Source organism: Cavia porcellus, unplaced genomic scaffold (genome assembly GCF_034190915.1).
Source record: "Cavia porcellus strain 051 isolate PalLab524CR breed Dunkin Hartley unplaced genomic scaffold, mCavPor4.1 scaffold_7, whole genome shotgun sequence".
Taxonomy (NCBI): Eukaryota; Metazoa; Chordata; class Mammalia; order Rodentia; family Caviidae; genus Cavia; species Cavia porcellus.
Window position 1 is genome coordinate 20,048,954 of NW_026947490.1, and position 25,418 is coordinate 20,074,371.

At 36.2% G+C, this 25,418-nt stretch overlaps 1 protein-coding gene across 1 annotated transcript in view; it reads right to left on the reverse strand.

Annotated features, from left to right (window-relative positions):
• Window positions 1–541: 541 nt before the first annotated feature.
• The window catches only part of LOC100719649 (cytochrome P450 2B4), a 41,457-nt gene continuing 16,580 nt past the window's right edge, over window positions 542–25,418 (reverse strand). Inside the window, exon 9 of the mRNA XM_003461992.3 lies at window positions 542–1,537. Within this exon, the coding sequence (XP_003462040.2) occupies window positions 1,335–1,537 (203 nt within the window). The 3' untranslated portion in view covers window positions 542–1,334. The remainder of the gene's footprint in view (window positions 1,538–25,418) is intronic.

A 25,418-nucleotide genomic window follows, 5' to 3' on the forward strand; every position in this document is an offset into this window, starting at 1 on the left:
ATATTACTAAGTTGTTGTTGGATCACTGAACACAACTGTTTTCAGTCTCACTGCTTGAATGTCCACTTTGTATGGTTTAATTTTGTAACTTGATCAACTATTTCTAAGATGACAATATGTTATCTGTTACTTAGTGATATCTTACTGTTTATTTTTTTTGTATTATGTATTACATGTACCCTTTTACTTTTTTGTTTTGTTTTGTTTTCTTTAAATAAAAAAAATTTGGATAAGAAAAATGGTAGGTATCATCTCCTGATAGTGTGAGGTTGGATTCTCAGGAGATTTAAAGAAAACTATGAAGGAATCCATAACACACATCCAAAATCACACAGCTCAACAAATGGGGCAGAGGGTCCTTACACAGATGAAAAGAAAGGTTTGCCAAACAGCTAAGGAGGAGAATGAGGAAGGCCAATTGCAACATATGAGTTTCCTCAACATAGCAGAAGCTCAAAAATGTTATGCAAAGCATTTTTAAAAAATAAACAAGCTTAATGCCACATTTTGAATAAATTTATTCATATGAAATATTCAACAGAACAGAAGGCAAATCCATTGAGACAGAAATCAGATTGGTATTTGCAGGGGATAGGATTAGGAGATCAGTGAGTGACTACTTAATAAGTAGATTGCTTTTGGTGAAAGTGACAATGACTGAAACTACATAGCGATATCTATACAAACTTGATAATGAAATAGATAACAGCACTGAACTGTGTGGTTTAGAATGGGTCACTTTATGTTATGTGAATTTCATCTTCTTTTAATGATGCCATCATGAAGCATTTGAGATTTACATTATGAATCTGCTCCTCCACTCGTGGCATCATGATCTCAGGCAGCTGTTGTCATCACCTGACCTCTCTTATTCATCCATAGAATGGTCATGACCTCTGCACCCATCACCTGGGGCCATTGAGATGGGAAATTCTACATAGAAATTTTATTACACAACATGGAGCACAAGGAGTTCACAAATGCAGAGTGACTGTTCTGGGCAAGGACAAAGTCACTCAGCATCAGCTGTATCCTGGGAAGCAGAACTTCAGAATTTTCTTGAACCAATTTGTCCCTTTTAACTCCTTACTTCTTTATACACACTGAATAAAGGATGTGATTATTGTTGATGCAATTCTAAAGTTGGCACCTCTATGCACATAAGGAAGGAATACAGCACAGAACATCAGAAGGACTACAACAGTGTGCAAAGAAGCCTACAACAAAACATTTTGCAGGTAAGGGCAAGGATGCTGGCTTACAACAGGTTTCTCAGATGCAGAAACTGAAGGACCTTTCTCTAGAGTCAGGGCACTGAATAACCCTGTGGTCCTTTATGTCTCTCTTGAGTCTATTGTGCGAGGCAGGAAGGATATCTGGTATGTTGGGGGCACTCTGCCAAAACCAAATTCCTGGGGTGTGAAATCAATGTCCTCCGGAGCCACTGGACTCGATATGGAGAAGTTCTGAAGGATAGTGGTGAAGAAGAGAAACAATTCTGCACGGGCAATACCTTCTCCAAGACAGATACGCTTCCCTGTGGGAACAGAGGATCACAGGTACAGGTCAGGGTGATATTCTTTGCCCTGTCGCATTCCCAGTCTTAGACACCTGTGATCACTGCACAGGCATAACCTTTAATCTGCAGTATGGGTAGACATGCAGGATGTCCCCAATCCTTTTGATACTGGGTGCAGATCTTTGAATAAAATATTCAGTGTTCAGTAGGATTTAGGAAACGCAGTCATTTATAGTTTTGTTTGATTTCCCAAGAGTCAGATTGTGAGAGCAAAGTTACAGACTAGCAAACTTAAAGATACTTTACAGAGTTAAAAATTAGTTGTTAACCTATGTCTTTGCTCATGCTGCCTGTCATATAGTTAGACTGCTAAGCTCAGCCTTGACTGTCTGCACCCAGCTGTTTCTCCCAGATATCTATTCAACTTGATTGCATCCAGCTGTAATGTCTGTGTTTCCACCCTTGGAAAAATATATAGGTATTCCGAGTTGCTTCACAGACTTCATGTCTGGGACAGATTGGCCAGTCAAGGATGCCTTTAACTCTACTTGCTCTGCTCGGGCCCTTCTCTCTCCCTCCCAGGATGTGCCTGCCATATGACAAACAATTCTGTTTTTAACTATATTAAAAGAAAAAAATTAAAATAACAATATAGAATTTAAAAACAAAATAATAGAAGATTATCACTGGTTAGTATATTGCATGTTGTTTGTTATTTTCAAAGCAGTTGTTCAGATTACAAGATATAGGCTTCAAAAATGATTACACAATCAAACAATGAAAGCCAAAACTGTTCTTTTTGATGAACTAACAGGGATTAGTGGTATAGTTATCTATTTTCTCCTTTCCTCTATCCCAGTTGCTTTTTCCATTTGAGCAGTTTCCTATCTTTTCCCTTTCACAGTATCTGTTGCACATTTTGGATCTTATTTACTCTTTCAGTGGTTTACACTAAGGAGACAACGGTATTTACATGTGTGAGTTGAATTCATTTCACCTTGCATCCATTTACCTTTAAAAGACTTACGTTTGGGCTGGAAATTTAGCTCAATGGCATAAGTTCCTGCATGGGAAGCCTAAGGTCATGAGTTCAATCCCCAGTACAAAAAAAAAAAAACCCTGAAGTTTATCCTTCTTTATAGCTGAGTAATAACTCATTTGTATAAAAATACATCTTTTTTATCCATTCCATGGTTGACAGGCATTTAGGTTGTTTCAACATCACCGGCTATTCAAGAAATGCAAATTAAAACAGTACTGGGATTCCTTCTCACTCCAGAAACAGTGGCTATCACCACGAAATCAAGCAAAAACAAATACTGGTAGGGCTGTGGAGATAAAGGAACACTTATCCACTGTTGATGGGAGCATATATTAGTACAACACTTCTTTATATGTAAACCTGCTAAGAACAAATCTAGACATCATATGACTTAGGCATGTATTAACCTGCAATCAGCTTCATACTTTCTACTTCCTAAATGTATTTTTTAAAATTTTATTTAAAGAGGAAAAAAAGCAAAACAGAAAGAAGGGTAGCAACAATGCAGAATTCAAAAAAAACAAACCAATAAACTCTAGGAAATGACGAGATGATAAAGTTGTCATCTTTGAACAAGTTGTTCAAGTTACAAAATTAAAGAATACAAAGTGGACATTTAATGTGTGACAGTACAAACTATTCTGCTCAATAACCTAACAAAAACTTAGTAATAAGGTTATCAATCCTACACACTTAAATATACATGCAGTTATATCCTTTAGAGCACTTTGTTTTTCTTTGTTTTTACAATAACAATTACACATCTTGGATTTTATTACTCCTACAGTTCTTGGTAATATTTATACTAGAAATACAATGTGATATTTATAAACGTGATACTTATTTATTTTACTTATGAGGATAGTCTCAAGTTGCTTCCATTCACCTATGAAGGCCTCAAGATCATCCCTTTTTGTAGCTGAAAAATATTCCATTGTATACAAATACCACATCTAGAGATCTGGGGATTTGAGTCTGCGTGGGCCCTCAATTCTGGAGACTGAGTGGCCTGGAGTGAGTGTCCTCACACCAAACTGAGCCCAGGGAATTTAATATCATTGCTCCTGCTGGCCAGGGATATTCACAGCTTCCTATTGCACTGGACTGGCTCAGCAAGTCTTGAGCCTGCCTCAACCAACTTCTTAGCTTCCTGCCATGCTCAGCCAACTCTGGGGATTTGAGCCTGCCTGTGCTCACAATTCTGGAATTTGGACATCCTAAGGTAAGTGTTCCTGCACAATCACGAGCCTAGGAGGCAGTTTAAGATCCTTGCTCTTGCTAGCCAGGGAACTTTGCAGTTTCCTGCCACACTGGACCAGCTTAGCGGGCTTGGACCTGTCTGGCCCACACCCAGTGACCCTCTCTTAATCCAAGGAACTTGGTGGCCAGGGCCCCAGAAGCGAGAACGTAAGAGGATTTCCAACGGACCCAGGGGAAGCCTTGATATAACACTTGAAACACAGATATAAAGGAAAATGACAAAATGAAAGACCAAAATACAGTCTCAAGCCTCCAGACCATCGCAAGAAACCTTAGGAGCTATGCACATAGTACAAAACATAATGGCATAATACACCTGAAATACCTGACATAATAGCAACTGAAATAAACAAGCAACTCTGGGAAGCTTTAAAGGAATTCAAACTAGAAATAATCTCCCAGATAAAAGAAGAAATGATAAAAAAAAGAAAGAGAAGCTGAACATAACTAAAGAAGACACAGTTAAAAAATTGGAGGAACTAAACCAAAAGATAAAATCCCTGGATGAACAACATAAGAAACAAAGAGAATATGTGAAGCAGATGCAAAGACATATACAGGAAAACAAAAATTTCATTGAAAGTTTTAAAAACCACCTCAACGAAATTGAAGATAGAATTTCAGACCTCAAAGATAAGATTGCAGCTAGTGAACAGGAAAGGAAAGATCTTTTAAAAATAACAAGGATTCAGAAAATGACAATTCAACAGCTGCAAGATGATGCAAAGAAAACCAACATAAGATTGATAGGGATAAAAGAAAAAGAAGGAGACAACATAAATGATGTCAAGAGGATATTTAGAGGAGTAATAGTTGAAAATTTCCAAAATTTGAGAGTGGAAAATGACATCAAGATCAGTGAAGCATATAGAACTCCGAAGAGCCATATCCAAAATAAAACTACCTCCAGACATATAATAACCACAATCCCAGAAATCCAACATAAGAATAGAATATTAGGCACTTGGAGAACTATGGAGATTCCAACAAGTAGGCAGGCGTACACTATCTCCAGAGCCCAGCCTATTTGGGAATCCTGCACTCACCATCGGTGTGCAGATGAGGGGCTGGGCGGATCTGGGTGCCTGCATCCACCTCCCCATGTATCTGGAGGCCTGTGGATATCTCAGCAAGCAGGGGAGCATCGCAGGTTCCAGAGGCCCTGCGGCCTGTGACAAGTGCTCAGTACACTCTGCCCAAAGCCCAGACTGTTTGAGACCCTCCAGGATTCTGGGTGCACTAAAGTGGATAAGTGGGTTTGAGGCATCTACATCCGCCTCCCCATCTTGGTTGCACTTGGAAAACTGTGGAACTTCCAACGAGCAGGTGGGTGCACAGTGTCCCTAAAGCCCAGCTTATCTGGAACTATGGAGTTCTAAAGAGGCAGAAGAGGGCCATTGGTTCTACAAGCCCAGAGGCTTGGGGTAACGGGGTTCCAGAGTCTCAGGAGCTGTGAACATAGAAGGGGATTTACAACAGACCCTGAGGAAGCTTTCAAATAACACTTGAAACACAGAAATGTAGGAAAATGACAAAACGAAAGACCAAATTACAACCTCAAACCTCCAGCCCATCTCAAGAAACCCTAGGAGCAATGTATATAGAAGAAAATACATGCCATTCACTGAAAATATCAGACACAATAGCTACTGAAATTAACAAGCAACTCCAGGAAGCTTTAAAGAAATTCAAACTTGAAATAATCTCCCAGGTAAAAGAAGAAGTGGTAAAAGAAATGAAAGAGATTCTGAATATATCTAAAGAAAGCACAGTTAAACAATTGGAGGAGCTAAACAAAAAGATAGAATCCCTAGACGAGCAATATAAGAAACAAACAAAATACATAATGCAGATACACAGAGATATACAGGAAATAAAAAACTCCACTGAAAGTTGTAAAAACTGCCTCAATGAAAGTGAAGATAGAATTTCAGACCTTGAAGACAGGATTGCAGCTAGTGAACAGGAAAGGAAAGATCTTTTAAAAATAACAAGGAATCAGGAAACAACAATTCAACAACTGCAAGATGATGCAAAGAAAAATAACATAAGAATGATAGGGATTGATGAAAAAGAAGGAGACAACATAAAAGATGTCAAGAGGATATTTAGAGAAGTAATAGGTGAAAATTTCCCAAGCATGAGATCAGAAACCGACATCAGGATCAGTGAAGCATATAGAACTCCAAATAGTCATAACCAAAATAAAACTACACATATAACTACACACAAAATAAAACAGACATATAATAATCACCATCCCAGAAATCCAACACAAGAATAGATTATTAAAAGCTGTCAGAGAGAAAAGACAGATGACTTATAAAGGAAAATCTATCAGAATCACAGCAGACTTCTCAGCACAAACAATAAAGTTAAGAAGAACACGGAGTGAAGTATTCCAGATCCTAAAGCAAAATGATTTCCAATCTAGACTAATATATCCTGCAAAACTATCATTCAAAATTGATGGTGAAATACGATACTTCCATGACAAAGAACAGCTGAAGAACTTCATGAACACCAAATCAACCCTGCAAAAAATATTGAAAGACAGTTTAGATACACAAAGGAAAAAACCACTAAGCAAAGCAGATTATTAAACAGCACAGAAAGATAAAGATGCAACAGCAGAGAGATAACATGTCAAAAATAAACCAGCATTTAACAGTAATAATCATTAATGTAAATGGTCTCAATGCACCAATCAAAAGAAACAGACTAGCAGATTGGATCAAGAAACAAAATCCAACCATATGCTGTTTACAGGAAACCCATCTAACCCAGAAGGATAATCACAGACTGAAAGTCAAAGGATGAAAAACAATACTTCATGCAGCAGGAATCCAAAAAAAAAAAAAAGCAGGAGTAGCCATTCTGTTTGCAGACAATGTGAACTTTAAACCAACAATGACCATAAAGAACAAACAAGGTCACTACATAGTCGTTAGGGGAAAACTCCAAGAGGAAGACAATCTTAAATATATATGCACCAAACTCCAGAGCAACCAGTTATATAAAACAATTATTAACAGAAATGAACACTCAAATTATCACTAACACAATTGTAACAGGAGACCTTAATACGACATTGACACCAAGGGACAGATCAACCAGACAGAAAATGAGCAAAGAAATAACAGAACTGAATCACACCTGGGAACAAATGGATTTGATAGACATATACAGAATGTTCAACACAACAACATCAGAATACACATTCTGCTCAGCAGTACATGGATCATTCTCTAAAATAGACCATATATTAGCTCACAGAACATATTTAAACAAATGCAAAAGACTTGAAATCATCCCGTGCATGGCAGCGCTCTGAAATTAGAAATTAATGATAAAAGATACTGCAAAAATCCCGCAAACACATGGAAACTGAATAACACACTCTTCAGTAATCAGTGGGTGACAGAAGAAATTAAACAATACCTAAAAGAAAATGAAAATGCAGATACAACTTACCGGAATTCATGGGATGCAAGGAAAGCCATCCTCAGAGGAAAATTTATTGCACTGAGTTCCGACATCAGGAAAACAGAACGAATAAAAATAACTTGATGCTACACCTCAAACAGCTAGAAAAAGAAGAGCAAGTCAAGCCCAAAGGCAAAAGAAGAGAGGAAATTATAAAAATCAGAGCAGAAATCAATGCAATAGAGACTAAGAAACAATCCAAAGAATCAACGCATTGAAGAGTTTGTTCTTTGAAAGAATAAATAAAATTGATAAGCCCCTAGCCAACCTTATTTTAAAAAGGAAGAAAAAGCTCAAATTCATGCAATAAGGAAGGAAAAAGGTGAAATCACTACAGACCCAATAGAAATACAGAAGATCATCAACACCTATTTCAAAAACCTCTACTCTCAAAGGTTTGACAACACAGAAGAAATAGACAGATACTTAGAAATACATGAAATACCAAAGCTAGATCAAGAGGATGTAAAACTGTTGAATAACCCAACCTCTGTTAATGAAATCGAAAATGTAATTAAGTCCTTATCTACAAAGAAGAGCCCAGGCCCAGACGGATTCACTGCAGAATTCTACAAGCAATACAAAAAAGACCTAATGCCGACACTCCTCAAACTATTCAATGAAATTGAAAGGGAAGCAATTCCCAGAAGAACTGAAAGCATCATACCACAGTGATATATGTGCACCTATGTTTATAGCAGCACAATTTGTAATCGCCAGATCTTGGAAACAACCCAAGTGCCCATCAACTGAGGAATGGATAAAAAAGTTGTGGTATTTCTATACAATGGAGTATTATTCAGCTATAAAGAAGGATCACATTGAGATATTTATCAATAAATGGGCGCAGCTTGAGACCATACTCATTAGTGAAATAAATCAATCTCGCATGTGTGAATACCGAATAGTTTCCCTAATGTAAATAATGATTCAAATATATAAAAATATGTGGTAATCATGATTCCCCATTATGTGGCCTTGAAGCCTTATAAAGTTTTCACTCATTAATTAGAAAGGCTTTATTCTGGGCTTCTTGATATGAAAATATTTGAAGCTAGAGTATATGAAGTTTTATCCAAATATTTCAAGGAAAAAGACACTATGGTAACTACTCTTAAGTCAGGTTATAAGGTGGTGAAGTACTAGGTTGTTGAAACAGTCATGCTGTGACCTCTATTGTTATATTGTTATGTCCTTTTTTATCTCAATCTCCCCCTTATTGTTTCAAAAAAAATTATTTAGTCATTTCTTATGTTTGTCTTAATTAAAAAAAAATTCAAAAAAATTAGGATATATAAATAGTAATTCTTTTCGATTTCCTATTAACTTGTTTTGAAGTCCTGTAGTACTCCCACGATCTTGTTTTGACTGATTAGACTCTGTTCCATTCTATATGATAGTATCAAGTTTGAAGACATAGGCAACTACTTTGAAGACAATAAGATTCACTAAGATACCCATTCTGGTTTGACTATTGTCTTCTTTGGAAGTCCTGTAATGTTTACAATGCCTAAGTTTTATTGGTCTTGTTCTCTACTGTTTTGTCCAACTTTATAATATCTAATAAGATAGACAATTCTTTTTAAGGAAACAAGGGACAACGTTGGTAACCATTGTTGATAAACTTGTACTCTGTTCTACAACATGTGCTATGTCTACCCTTGGTATTGACTGACAGCTTTGTTTTGCCATATTTGACTGTATTCTTCCCCCCCCTCAAGAAAGTAATAAGCACTAAGGAGTAATAAAATCCAAGATGTGTAAATTTTGTTGTAAAAAAGAGAGGGGAAAAAAAAAAGAAAAAGAGCTCTAACGGATATAACAGCAAGTGTGTTTGGGGGTGTTAAATAGCTGACTTTGTCAATGTTTTTGGAACATTGAACACAGCTGTTTGCAGTCTCCCTGTTTGAATGTCCACCTTGTGTTCTTTGATACTGTGATTTGAGGAACTATTTTCAAGAAGATAGTGTGTAATCTACTAACAGGTGATTTCTTACTGTTATATTTTTTTGTTTTGTTTTGTTTTGTTTTGTTTTGTTTTGTAGTTCTGTATTGTGTGTACCCTTACGCCGCTTTGGTTTGTTTTGTGTTTTTCTCTTTTTCCTCTTAAATAAAAAAAAAAAGAAAGGGAAGCAATCCTTCCTAAGTCATTCCTGGAAGCAAATATTACTCTAGTACCAAAACCTGAGAAAGACCCAACTAAAAAAGAGAAATATAGACCGATCTCCCTAATAAACACAGATGCAAAAATCCTCAATAAAATATTGGCAAATAGGATGCAGCAAATCATCTAGAAGATTATACACCATGACCAAGTGGGATTCATCCCAGGAATGCAAGGATGATTCAACATACATAAATCAATAAATGTAATCCACCATATCAATAAAGCCAAAAGTAAAAGTAAGAATCACATGATCATTTCTATAGATGCAAAAAAGCCTTATATAAGGTCCAACATTCATGCATGATAAGAACTTTACAGAAAATTTGAATAGATCGTCTTTATAAAGGTCATTTATGACAAGCCAACAGCCAGGATCATACTAAATGGCCAAAAATTAAAAGCCTTTACTTTCAAATCAGGCAATGACAAGGATGTCCTTTATCACCACTCCTATTTAATATAGTACTGGAAGTACTAGCCAGAGCAATTAGGCAAGAGAGAGAAATAAAAGAGGTAAAAATAGGAAAAGAAGAAGTTAAATTATCATTGTTTGCAAATGACATGATACTCTACATAGAAGACCCCTAAACTCCATTAAAAGACTCTTAGATACAATAAATAAATTCAGTAATGTGCTGGATACAAAATCAATACTCAGAAATAAATAGCATTCCTATACACGAACAACAAAATCACATGAGGGAAATAAGCAAAACCACACTATTCATATTAGCAAGCAAAAAATGAAATATTTAGGAATTACTCTTATGAAAGAAGTGAAAGACCTATACAAGGAAAATTATAATACACTGAAAAAAGAAATTGAAGATGATCTCAGAAAATGTAAAGACATCCCTTGCTCATGGATAGGAAGAACAAACATTGTGAAAATGGCCATTCTCCCAAAACTGGTATACAGATTCAATGCAATCCCAGTAAAAATACCATCAACATACTTTATAGATCTAGAGAAATGACTCCTAAAGTTCATCTGGAACCAGAAGAGACCCAGAATAGCAAAGGCAATTCTAAGCAGCAAAGGCAAGGCAGGAGGCATCACAATCCCTGACTTGAAGTTATACTACAAAGCAACAGTAGTAAAACCAACATGGTATTGGAATCCAAACAGAGCTGAAGATCAATGGAATAGATTAGAAGATACAACCACAACTACAAACACACTCAACCACCTTATCTTTGATAAAGGAGCCAAGCAGGTTCACTGGAAGAACGACAGTCTCTTTAATAAATGGTGCTGGAAAAACTGGCTCTCCATTTGCCAAAAACTAAAGCTAGGTGCATGTCTATCACCATGTACTAAATTAAAATCTAAATGGGTCAAAGATCTGAATATTAAAACAGAAACACTAAATCCATTGGAAGAAAATTGGGTAGAAACCTTGAAGACATAGGGAGTGGGAAGAGAATTCATGAGCATGACTCAAACTGCACGGGAAATACTTCCGAGAATCAATAACTGGGACCACTTCTTGTTAAAAAGTTTCTGCATGTCAAAAGAAATCTTCAGCAGAGTGAAAAGAAAACCCAGAAACTGGGAAAAGGTTTTAGTGAACTCTCTCTCAGACAAGGCACTCTTGTCTAAAACATATAAAGAATTTTAAAAAAAACCTCAGACACCCAAAATTCAAAGATCCAATTCAAAAATGGGCATCTGAGATAAATATGCACTTCTCAGATGAAGAAATGCAAATGGCAAATAAATACATGAAAAAATGTTCATCATCATTGGTCATTAGAGAAATGCAAATTAAAACCACACTGAGATTCCATCTCACTCCTGAAAGAATGGCCAGGATCAAGAAAACCAACAACAACAAATGCTGGAGAGGCTGTGGGGAAAAAGGAACTGTCCTACACTGTTGGTGGGAGTGTAGACCTGTACAACCTTTGTGAAGGTCAGTCTGGAGATTTCTCAAAAAGCTGGGATTGGAAGTCCCATTTATTCCAGCTATTCCACTTCTAGGCATAATCCCAGAAGAATTGAAAGCATCATACCACAGTGAGATATGTGCACCTATGTTTATAGCAGCACAATTTGTAATCGCCAGATCTTGGAAACAACCCAATTGTCCATCAACTGAGGAATGGATAAAAAAGTTGTGGTATTTCTATAAAATGGAGTATTACTCAGCTATATAGAAGATCACATTGAGATATTTATCAATAAATGGGTGCAGCTTGAGACCATACTCATAAGTGAAATAAATCAATCTTGCATGTGTGAATACCGAATAGTTTCCCTAATGTAAGTAATGATTCAAATATATAAAAATATGTGGTAATCATGATTCCCCTTATATGGCCTTGAAGCCTTATAATGTTTTCACTTATTAATTGGAAAGGCTTTATTCTGGGCCTCTTGATATGGAAATATTTGAAGCTATGGTATATGAAGTTTTATTCAAATATTTCAAATATTCAAATTCTTCAAAAAGACAGACACTATAGTAACTACTATTAAGTCAGGTTATTTGGTGGTGAAGCACTAGGTTGCTGAAACAGTCATGGTTTGACATGTATTGTTATATTGTTATGTCCTCTTTTATCTCAATCTCTCCCTTCTTCATTAAAAAAATTATTTAGTTATTTTTTTTATTTAAGGGAAAAAATTTTAAAAATTAGCAGGATATATAATAGTAACTTTTTAAATTTCCTGTTAACTTGTTTTGAAGTCTTGTAATACTCCCACGATTTTGTTTTGACTGATTAGACTCTGTTCCATTCTGTATGATAGTATCAAGTTTGAGGGTATAGGCAACTACTTTGAAAGCAATACGATTCACTAAGATGCCCATGCTGGTTTGACTATGTCTCTTTTGGAAGTCCTGTAATGTTTACAATGTTTAAGTTTTATTCGTCTTTTTCTCTACTGTTTTGTTCAACTTTATAATACCCAATGAGATAAACAATTCTTTTTATGGAAACAAGAGACATTATGGTAACCATTGTTGATAACCTTGTACTCTGTTTTTACATCATGTGGTATGTCTACCCTTGGTTTTGACTGACAGCTTTGTTTTGCCATATTTGACTTTATTCTCTCCCAACAAAAAGTAATAAGAACTAAGGAGTAATAAAATCCAAAATGTGTAAATTTTGTTGTAAAAAAGAGAAGGAAAAAAGTGCTCTAAAGGATACAACAGCAAGTGTGTTTAGGGGTGTTAAATATCTGACCATATTAACGTTTTTGGTTGGATCATTGAACACAACTGTTTGCTGTCTCACTGTTTGAATGTCCACTTTGTATGCTTTGGTACTGTGACTTGAGCAACTATCTCTAAGATGATAATATGTAATCTATTAACTGGTGATTTCTTACTCTTTTTTGTAGTTTCTTACTCTGTATTACTTGTAATACAGAACTTACACCGCTTTTTTTGTAGTTTCTTACTCTGTATTACTTGTAATACAGAACTTACACCACTTTTTTTGTAGTTTCTTACTCTGTATTACTTGTAATACAGAACTTACACTGCTTTGTTTTGTTTTGTTTTTTCTCTTTTTCCTTTTAAATAAAATTTTTAAAAAAGAATAGAATATTAAAAGCTGTCAGAGAAAAAAAGACTGATCATATATAAAGGAAAACCTGTTGGGATCACAGCAGACTTCTCAGCACAAACAATAAAATCAAGAAGAGGATGGAGTGAAGTATTTGGATCCTAAAGGAAAATAATTTCCAAACTAGACAGATGTACCCTGCAAAACTGTTCTTCAAAATTGATGGAGAAATAAGATACTTCCATGACAAAGAACAGCTGAAGAACTTCATGATCATCATGAAAAACTTGCAAAGAATACTGACAGTTTAGATACAATGAGGGAAACCCACTCTGAAAAGCAGACAATTAAACAGACCACAAAGATAAAGCCACAGCAGAAAGATAAGACATCAACAATAAACCAAGTGATGTAACAGTTGTAACTATTAAAGTTAAGTGGGCTCAAAGTACCAATTAAAGGAAACATACTGGCTGAATGGATCAAGCAACAACATCTAAACATATGCTATTTACAAGAAACCCATCTAACCCAAAAGGATATTCACAGACTGAAAGTCAACGGATCAAAAACAATACTTCATGCAACAGGGACCCCAAAAAAGTGGGGGTAGCTCTTCTGTTTGCAGACAGTGTGAACGTCAAACCAAGAATGATGACAAGAGACAAAGAAGTTCATTACATACTGGTTAGGGGAAAACTTCAAGAGGAAGAGACAACAATCATAAATAAATATGCACCAAATTCCAGAGCACCCTGTTATATTAAAAAAGTATTAACAGAAAAGAAAAACCAAATTAGCAATAATACAATTATAACAGGAGGCCTTAACACACCACTGACACCAGGGGAAAGATCAACCTGACAGAAAATCAGCAAAGAAATAAAAGAACTGAATCACACCTGTGAACATATGGACTTGATAGACATATACAGAGTGTTCCACCCAGCAACATCAGTATATACATTCTTCTCAGCTGTACATGGGACATTCTCTAACATGTACCATATACTAGCCCACAGAACATATTTAATTAAATGCAAAAGAGGTTAAATTGCACGTTATCAGATCACAGTGCCATGAAACAAGAAATTAATGATAAAAGAAACTACAAACCTCCCACAAACACAGGGAAATAGAATAATACACTCATGAGCAATATATGGGTCACAGGGGAACTTAAAGAAGAAATTTAACAATAACTACATGCAAATGAAATTACAAATACAACATACTGGAATCTGTTAGATGCAATAAAAGCAGTCCTCAGAGAAAAATTTATTGCACTGAGTTCGCACATAGGGAAACAGAAAGAATAGAAATACACAACCTGATACTACACCTCAAACATCTAGAAAAAGAAAAGTGAGTCAGGCCCAAAGCCAAAAGAAAGGAGGAAATTTAAAAAATCAGATCACAAATTAATGCAATAGAGACTAAGAAAACAATTCAAAGAATCAAGGAATCAAAGGGTTGGTTCTTTGAATGAATGAATAAAATTGATAAGCCCCAGGCCAATTTTATTTTAAAAATGAAAAAGGCAAAATCACTATGGACTCTTTAGAAACAGAGATCATCAACATGTATTTCAAAAATCTCTACTCTCAAAGGTTTGATAACACAGAAGAAATGGACAGATTCCTAGAAACATTTGAAGTAACGAAATTGGGCCAAGAAGATGTAAAGCTGCTGAATAACACAATTTTTATTAATGCAACTGACAATGTAATTAAGCCCTTACCTATAAAGAAGTGCCCAAAACCAGACAGATTCTATTTTTTTTAATTTAAAGAAAAGGAAACAAACAAAAAAAATACATGGAGATTAAAAAAAAAAGGTAGAAATAATACAAACTTCCAGAAAAACAAACGGTAAGAAATTGCTGGTTGATAAGTTACACATTGTCATCTTAGAAATAGCTGTTCATGTTATAGAATTAAAGTATTTAGAATGACATTCAAAAAGTGACACTACAAACCGTTTTGCTCTATGATCGAACAAAAGCTCAGTAATATGGTTATCAGTCCTACACATTTGTTTTACATCTCAAAGAGGGTAAGATTAAACATATCAAAACAGAACAAAGCAGTTAAAAAAACAATTTAAAGAAATACAGATTTCGAAGCAAGTCCACTGGAGATCTTCATTGTCTATCTAACTGACTCTAGTTTCTTACAAATAGTTGTCCCCATCTTCACCCATTTTATATACTTATTGCATATTATAGAACTAATCAAATCATTGGAGGCTTTTTAGGTCTTCAAGTTCCAAATTAGGAAAGACAATAGTAACTACCATTGCATCTCTCATTCTCTTTGTGATAGCTGTCCCCATCTCTACATATGCTGAAATTTAACTCATTCTAATCAGTGAACAATAGTATTGCTAAAATTTATATCATAATGCTACAAAATTAGCCTCGGGTTTCTTAGCGTCTCTTCCTCAGAGTATCTGTTCATTACATCTTGAATTATATAATCTGTTCCCATAAATAATTTTTTTAAAAAACCCATGTGTGAATTTCTACATATATATATATATATATATATATATATATATATATATATATATCCTCTCTGTATTATAGGGAATACCAAGTCATAGCAAGACAGTAAAACAATTTCCTAGAAAAACATGCAATGGATAAGACATATAAGACCACAATATAGATGATCTTCCATAGTTACTATGTTTTCTCTTGTTATATTCAATAGATTTGACCACAGCACTGGCTTATTATAGTTAAATATAGTATCACCTATTTTTATAAAAACTTAACTTTGACAGCATTGTAGGATTTGAGAGCTGTTACTAATTAATACCCGTATGGATATCCTTTACATCTTGTCATCCTCAGAGTAGTTGCCTCTACTTTTAGGGTTGATACTAACAAGCATACCAATTTCAAATAAAATCAGCCAAGGCCAACCCATAGTCTTATGATTCAGATTCAATTAAGATCAGTCATAGTAAGACAATGTAGTAATGCAGGATTTCAGTTTAAGTTAATAGGAAAGTAAGGATAGTTACCATGGTATAACCTGGTCAAGGTTATACCTTGACCATAGTCAAGATGTCTGTGCCCTCAAATCTGACATGAGTGGACAGACCAGAACAAATTAAATTCAAACTAACTATGGCAATAAGACTACTGTGTCTTTTAAATCCTTATACATCATTAACAATGACCTCTGCCTTTTTTTTATAGAGTTTCAGAGCTGTCTATACTAAAGACTATAGCTTACCGTCTCTGCCTCATGTCTGCTACTCCACTTTTCAGCTATAATTTGTCCACCTTATTCCCTCATTCCACTGTCTGCCCCATTCACTGAGGCCTCTCTGCCACTGTTGCTGGAATCCTTGTATCTCTTCCTCTCTTTCTCTGTAATGTCCTTCAGCACTCTCTGTAGGGTTGGATTGGTGGCCACGAACTCCCACAGTTCCTCCTTGTCTTGAAAGTATCTTATTTCTCCATTAATTTTGAGAGAGAGTTTTGATGGGTATATGAGCTTCAGTTGCATATTATTTTCTTTCAGGACTTGGAATATTTCTCCCCACTCCCTTCTTGACTTAAGAGTTTGTGTTGATAAGTCTGCTGTTATTTTGATAGTTTTCCCATTGTAGGTAATCTGCATCTTTTCTCTGGCTTTTTATTGTATAATATTCTTTTATAATATTCTTTTAATATTCTGTTCTTTTGGTGGATTTCTGGAATCTTGATTATTATATGTCTAGGCGTAGATCTGTTTTGGTTGTAGGTAGCTGGTGTTCTGTATGCCTCTTTTATCTGAATATCCTTTCTTTTGCTATACATGGGAAATTTTGCTTTAATATATCTGTGAATATTCTTTGTATTTCATTTTTGGTTGCTCCTACTTCCTCACTCACATTCTTTATTCTTAAGTTATGTATCTTTTTGTCATCTTCTAGTTTTTGAATTGCTTCTTTCTGGTTCCTTGTTATTTTTAAGAGGCTTTTTCTTTCACAATCATATGCCATAAATCTCTCTTCAAGTTTCAGAAGGCTGTCTTTAGTTTCTGTCAAGGCATTTTGCCAGTGTTCAATGGAGTTTTTAGTTTCCTGGTATTCTCTTTGGATCTGTTTCATGTATTCTAAGTTATGTTTAAATTCTTCTTCAGAAGTTTCTCTTTCTTTTCTGATTTCCTCAGTTCTTCCATCTGTGTTCTCTTGGGCGGGGCTTGTCATTTCTTTAATTAATCTCTTTATATCTTGCCTCACTTGGATCAGGAGTACAGCTTTAAATTCATCTATGAGATCATGAAGGCACTTTTTAATTTTGGCTAATGCTGTGTCGAGCAATGGATGGTTACTGTGCTTGTTCTCTTCAGTGTTTACTTCTCCTGGGCTTATTTTCTCATGTTGGGCAGCTGGACATTTTTTTTTAATTTTTATCTCTTGTCATGTTTCTGGTTTCTTTCAGACTGTCCTGGGCTTCTCTGGCCCTCTCCGAATTGCTTAGGGCCTTTCAGAAGTGTGCTGACTTGAGTTTTTGCTGTCCTCCCAATTTGCTGTTATCTGGGGTAGGCTGAGATGCAGGGGCGGTACAGGCTAGTCTCCAGCCTCTGCGCCAGTCAATCCGTAAATTAGGCTGTACTTTCTGGATGTCACTGAGTGGTGACTATTTTGTATCTCCTTAATGGGCCCCAAGCAGAGGCTTGGTTTAGCCCCAGTAGCTCCTGCCGGTTCTCTTTGTACCAGAAGCAGCTGACTAATGTCACTATGGCACAGGGTTCTGCCCAAATCCCAGCTGTTCTCTTCTAGACTTCTCTGTGACAGGAGCACCAGAACAGCAGATCTGCCCAAATCCAAGATGTCTCCCACTAGTTCTCTGTATGACGCTGAAGCCAGCACGTACTCGGGCTCTGCCCAATTTCAAGATGTCTTCCACCAACCCTCCCTACAGGGGAACTCACTGATGCCACCAAGCTGTAGGTTCTGCCCAACTCTAAGATGGCTGCCACCAGACTGTGTTATTGATGTCCCCATGGTGGCGGCACTGCCCAGTTCCAAGATGTTCTCTGGCCAACCCCAGCAACCGCAGGGTCCCCAGTACTCACCAGGGTCCAACGCAGGTCCTCCTCCCGGGTCCACCGCACACCATACCACCCACATTTCCTGCACTCCCGGCACAGCACAGAACGGTCAGAAATCTGCTCAGCGTTCGGCTTTGGAGCTCCAGAGCCTTTCATGATCTCCTCTGGTGCAGCGGGGAAGTCCTGGCTGCTTCTCAGGGTCCCAGGTCTCAGTTTCCAGCAGTCACCAAAAGCCAACACAGCTTTTCCTGTTGGGTCCATGGGTCAGTTTGTTGATTTAAAGGCGCGGGATTTGCAGCCTCCCATTATCAGCCTTCACAGTCTCAGCACGACTTTAAATCCTCCAGCTGCACTGTCTTGGTTAATAAGAATTGTTATCCATTTGTCTGGCTCTCTCCACATTGTCATATTCTAGCTTCTAATATGATTTCTCAGGAGAGACTCTCTGCCCGATCCCCTAGCAAGCCGCCATTTTCTCCCCGAATACCAAGCCAGACAGATTCACTGCGGACATCTACAAGTAATACAAAAAAGACTTAATGCCAACACTCCTCAAACTCTACAGTGAAATTGAAAGGGAAGCAATCCTTCCTATGTCATTCCTGGAAGCAAATATTACTCTAGTACCAAAACCTGAGAAAGACTCAAATAAAAAAGAGAACTACAGGCCAATCTCCCTAATGAACACAGATGCAAAAATACTCAATAAAATATTGGCAAATAGGATGCATCAAATCATCAGAATATTATACACAATGACCAACTTGGATTCATCCCAGGCATGAAGGGATGGATCAACATAGATAAATCAATAAATGTCATCCACCATATCAATAAAGCCAAAAGTAAGAATCACATGATCATTTCTATAGATGCAGAAAAAGCTTTTGATAAGGTCCAATATTCATTCTTGATAAGAACCTTACAGAAAATTGGAATAGATGGTCTTTACCTCAATATTATAAAGGCCATCTATGACAAAGAGCCAGTATCATACTAAATGGCAAAGCACTGAAGGCATTTACCTTAACATCAGGCACAAGATAAGCATGTACCTTATCACTGCTCTATTTAATATAGTAGTGGAAATGCTAGACAAAGCAATTAGACAAGGGAGAAATAAAAAAGATGAAGATAGGAAAAGAAGAAGTTAAATTATCATTCTTTGTGGATGACACAATACTCTACATAGAAGACCCACAAAACTCCATTGAAAAACTCTTAGATATAATAAATAAATTCAGCAATGTCGCTGGGTACAAAATCAACACTAAAAATCAATAGCATTTCTATACACTAACAAAAAATCACTGAGAAAGAAATAAGAGAAGCCACACCCTTCACACTAGCAACCAAAAAAATGAAATATTTAGGAATTATTCTCATGAAGGAAGTGAAAGATTTATATAGGGAAAATTATAATACACTGAAAAAAGAAATTGAAGAGAATTTCAGAAAATGGAAAGACATTCCTTGCTCATGGATAGGAACAGTAAATATTGTGAAAATGGCCATTCTCCCTAAACTGTTATTCAGATTCAATGTAATTCCAATAAAAATACCATCGACATACCTCATAGATCTCAAGAAATCACTCCTAAAATTCATATGGAACCAGGAGACCTAGAATAGCAAAGACAGTTCTAAGCAGCAAAGGCAAGGGAGGAGGCATCACAATCCCTGACTTGAAGTTATACTACAAAGCAACAGTAGTAAAATCAACATGGTACTGTAATCAAAACAGAGCCAAAGATCCAACACACTCAACCACCTTATCTTTGATAAAGAGCAAAACATGTTCAGTGGAAGAAGGACAATCTCTTTAATAAGTAGTGTTTGAAAAACTGGCTCTCCATGTGCCAAAAACTAAGACTAGATCCATGCTTATCATCTTGTGCTAAATTAAAATCTAAATGGATCAAAGATCTGAATATTAAAATCGAAACACTAAATCTATTGGAAGACAAATTGGGTAGAAACCTTGAAGACAGGGGTAGGTAGAGAATTCAGGAACAGGAACCAAACAGCACAGGATATACATCACAGAACCAATAACTGGAAACATGTCTTATTAAAAAGTTTCTTCACGTCAAAAGAAATATCCAGCATATTGGAAAGAAAACCCACAAAGTGGGCAAGAATCTTGGTCAAGTGTCCCTCAGTCAAAGAACTTCTGTCCAAAACATATAAAGAATTAAAAAGAATCAGACCCCCAAAATTCAAGGATGCAATCCAGAAATGGGCGTCTGAGATGAATACACACTTCTCAAGTGAAGAAATACAATTGGCAAATAAATACATGAAAAAAAAAAGTTCATCATCATTACTCATTAGAGAAATGTAAATTACAACCACACTGAGATTCTATCTCACTCCTGAAATAATGGCCAGGATCAAGACAACCACCACCAATAAATGCTGGAGAGGCTGTGGGGGAAAAGGAACTCTGCTGCACTGTTGGTGGAAGGGTAGACTGGTGCAACCATTGTGGAGGTCAGTCTGGAGATTTCTCAGAAAGCTGGGATTGGACGTCCTATTTGTTCCAGCTATTCCACTTCTAGCACATTCCCAGAAGAACTGAAAACATCATACCACAGTGATATATGTGCACCCATGTTTATAGCAGCACAATTTGTAATCACCAGTTCTTGGAAACAACCTAAGTGTCCATCAACTGAGGAATGGATAAGAAAGTTGTGGTATTTTTATACAATGGAGTACTACTCAGCTATAAAGAAAAATCACATTGAGATATTTATAAATAAATGGACGCATCTTGAGACCATACTCATAAGTGAAGTAAATCAAACTCACATGTGTAAATACTGAATAGTTTCCCTAGTTTAGGAAATGGTAAGAATACATAGAAGTATGTGGTAATCATGATTCCCCATTAGATGGCTTTGAAGCCTTATAAAGTTTCCATTCATTAATTACAATGGTTTTTATCCTGGGTTGTGTGATTTTGTTGTCTGTCATGGTATGAACAGCTATTTTGAAGAAAACAAGACATTATAATAGCTAGTGAAGATTTAATATCATCTTGTTCTGAAGTCCCACCAAGCTTTTGTTCTTCTGTATCCATTGGTTTTATCATGTTGTATCTTTTTGGATTTTATTATATGTGATAGTACAAGCAATAATTTTTATAGACAAGGAGATAATATAGAAATCATTGTTCATTTTCTATTAGATGGTTCTCAATACCCTGTAATACTTTCATTATCATGAATGGTTTTACACAGTCATTTCATGTTTGATACTATATTATATGAAGGTATACTCAAATATTTCAAGGAAAAAGACAATATGGTAGGTACTGTTATATTGGATTGTCTTGTGATAAAACACTATGTTGCTTAAATTGTTCTGTTCTGACCTGTGTTATTATGTCCTCTTTTATCTTAATCTTTTTTAAAAATAAATAAATAATACCACTTCTTTTTCACCCACTCTGCAGTTGATGGGTATTGTGGTTGTTTCTGAGATTTAGCTATTGCAAACTGTGCTGCTATGAACAGATGTGCACATATATCATTGTGACAAGACCTTTTCAGGTTTTCTGGGAAAATACCCAAGAGAGGAATAGCTGGGCTGAATGGAAATTCCAATCCTTGTTTCCTGAGAAATCTCCATACTGATTTCCATAGTGGCTGAACCAGTGTTACACTCCCACCAACAAGGGGGCACTGTTCCTTCTCCAACCTCCCAACCCCCACAGCCTCTTCAACATTTGTTAGTAGTTATTTTCTTGATGGGAGCCATTCTTTCCAGAGTGAGATGAAATCTCAATGCTGTTTTAATTTGCATTTCTCAAATGACTAGTGATATGAACATTGCTTCATGTATTTATTTGCCATTTATATATCTTCAGCTGAGAAATGTGTGTTCATCTCAGATCCCATTTTTGGAGAGGGTTTTTGAATTTGGAGGCTTGATTTTTCTCAATTCTTAGTATGTTCTGGACATAAGTCCTTTGTCTGAGGGGGTGCTATCTATAATTCTTTCCCATTCTGTGGGTTTTCTTTTCACTCTGCTGGTGATTTCTTTTGAAGTGCAGAAACTTTCAATAATATGAGATCCCAGTTGTTGGTTCTTTGAAGTGTTCCCATGCAGTTTGCATTGTGTTCATGAATTCTCTGTCTATCCCTATATCTCCAAGTCTTCAGCCTACATTGTCTTCCAGTAGATTTAGTGTTTCTATTTCAATATTTAGATCTTTGGTCCATTTAGACTTTAGTTTTATGCATGGTGATAGGCATGGATCTAGTTTCAGTCTTCAGCATGTGGAGAGCCAATTTTTTAGCACCTTTGTCAAATATGAAGTGGCTGAGTGTCTTTGCAGTTGTGATTTCATTTTCTAATCTGCTCCACTGAACCTCAGGCCTATTTCTTTGCCAGTACCATTCTGATTTTATCACTGTAGCTTTATAGTATAGTTTCAAGTCAAGATTTGTGATGCCTCCTGCCCTGTGTTATAGCCTAGTTCTAACCATTGCGCCTCATTCCTCTTCTGTATGCGCCACTCGGCCTCCTCCCTCCCTTCCTATCTTCCTAGGTCAAGTTTCTATTTCCTGAGAAAGCTGTAAAAGCCTTAGGTTTCAGTTTCCTGCAACCCCCTCCCCTATCCCTCATCCGGCTATCTGTAATAAAATGTGCTGTTCTTTAAGAAATGCTCTCCTCTGTAAAAATTGTAAAATCTTACCTAATTGATGTTAACCATTGTTGCCCTCTACAAATAACATATGTGGTGCTAAAATAAGCTATCAGGGGTTGTTAATTACTGCTAGACTTCTCTGTTCTCTGCTGAGGGAAAGAAGATGTTTGCCCAATCTAAACTGGCTTGTATGCAGGGAGACTTGCTTGTTAGCCCAACCCTTATCTGAACTTTGCTCTTCCCAATGTAATCGTGGTGTTCCTGTTCTGTAGTGTGCCCCAGCCCCCTCCTTGCATTGTGAAACCAACAGCTGTTTGCGGTTTTACAAGATAAAAGCCCTGACTTTTAGCTGTCAGGCGCACAGTCTCCAAATTGGCTCCTGGGGACTACGTCACCAGGCCTGGCCTAAAATAAAGCCTTTGCTCCCCAAATTGTAATTTCTTGCTTCCTTGGGTTTTATTCCAGGGTCCAAGCTATCACACCTTGCCCTTGTGGTCCAGAATTTCCTTTGCTATTCTAGGTCTCTTTTGTTTCCAAATGAATTTTAGGACTGTTTTTTTCTAGATCTGTGAGGTATGTCAATGGTATTTTTGTTGGGATTGAATTAAAACTATATAACAATTTTGGGAATATGTCCATTTTCACAATGTTCATTCTTCCTAGTCAAAAGAAAAGAATATCCTTCCATTTTCTAAAATGATCTTCAATCTCCTTTTTTAGCATAGCACATTTTTCAGCTCAGAGGTCTTTTACATTCTAACTTAGGTTGATTCCTAAGTATTTCATTTTTTTAGATGCTGTTGTGAAAGGTGATATTTCCATAATTTCTCACTTGGTGAGTTTCTTGTTTGTGTACAGGAATGCTATCAATTTTTGAGCACTGACTTTGTATCCAGCTACACTGCTGAATTTATTACCTCTAGCCTTTTAATGGAGATTTTGTCTTCTATATAAAGTATCATGTAATCTGAAAATAGTGATAGTTTAACTTCTTCCTTTCCTTTCTTTATTCCATTTATTTCTCCCTCTTGACTGATTGCTCTGGCTAATGTGTCCAGAACTATATTGAATAGGAGTGGTGATAGTGGACATCCTTGTCTTGTTCTGCTTTTAGAGGAAACCTTTCAGTTTTTGCCCATTTTGTATAATGTTGGCTGTTGGTTTGTCATAGATGGCCTTTATGAGATTGAGGCAGACACCATGTTCTGAGTTTCTAAAGGGTTTTTATCATTAACATGTGTTGGACATTATTGAAAGTTTTTCTGCATCTATTGAGATGACCCTGTGTTTTTGCTTTTGGCTCTTTTGATTTGGTATACTACATTGGTTGATTTTTGTATGTTAAACCATCTCTGCATGCCTGCAATGAATCCCACTTGGTTGTGATTTATAATCTTTTTGAGGATTTGCTGCATTCTATTTGCCAGTATTTTATTGAGAATCTTTGCATCAATGTTCATTAGTGAGATTGGCCTATAATTCTCCTTTTTGGTTGGGTCTTTCTCTGGTTTTGGTATGAGAGTGATACTTGCCTCAGGGAATGATTTAGGAAGGATTGCTTCCTTTTCAATTTCATTGAAGAGTTTAAGGAGTACTGACATCAAATTTTCTCTAAATTTCTTGTAGAATTCAGCCATGACGCCATCAAAACTTGGGCTTTTCTTTGTTGCTAAGATTTTAATTACATTTTCAATTTCAATAGCTGATACTGGGCTATCCAAAAATGCTATATGTTCTTGGTTGAGCTTTAGTAGGTCATATGTTTCTAGAAATTTGTCCATTTCCTTTGTGTTTTCCACTTTCTGTGAATAGACATTTTCAAATTAGGTATTCATAATCTTTTGAATTTCTGTGGGATCTGTAGTAATTTCACCCTTTTCAGTACTTATTGGATGAATTTGGATTTTTTCTTGATAAAGTTAGCTAGAGGTTTGTCAAATTTTTTATTCTCTTAAAAAAACCAGCTTTTTGATGCACTAATTCTTTGTATTTTTATTAGTTTCAATTGCATTGATTTCTGCTCTAATCTTTACAATTTCTTATCTTCCATGAGCTTTGGGATTAACTTGCTCTTCTTTTTCTAGAACCTTGAGATGAAGCATTAGGCTGTTTGTGCTCATTCTGTTTTCTTGATATGACAGTTTATTGCTATACATTTTCCTGTTAAGACTGCTTTCATTGCATCCCACAGACTGCAGTATATTGCTTCTATATTTTCATTGAATTGTAGGTATTGCTTTTGTTTCTTCTTTAATTTCATCTGTAGCCCACTGGTTGTTCAGAACGTTATTATTTAATTTCCATGTATTTATGAAGGTTTTGCCATTTTTTGCCATTAATTTCCAATTTCCCAGTGCACTATGGTCAGATATTATGCGTGAGATAATTTCAATACCTTTGCAATTACTTAAGAATGTTTCATGGAATAATGCATGGTCTATTTAGGAGAATGTTTCATGTGCACCTGAGAAGAATCTGTATTGTGATGTGGTTAATGGAACACTCTGTAAACATCTAGTAAGTCCAATTGCTCACAGGGATGATTCAGTTCTATTATTTCTTTGCTGATTTTTGTCTAGTATATCTATCTCTTTCTGACAATGGGAGATTAAGATTCCCTGTTAAAACTGTGTTCTTGTGTATTGGTTTTTCATGTCCATTAGTATTTGTCTTATATAGATCGCTGCTCCTGTATTTGGTACCTATAGATCTAT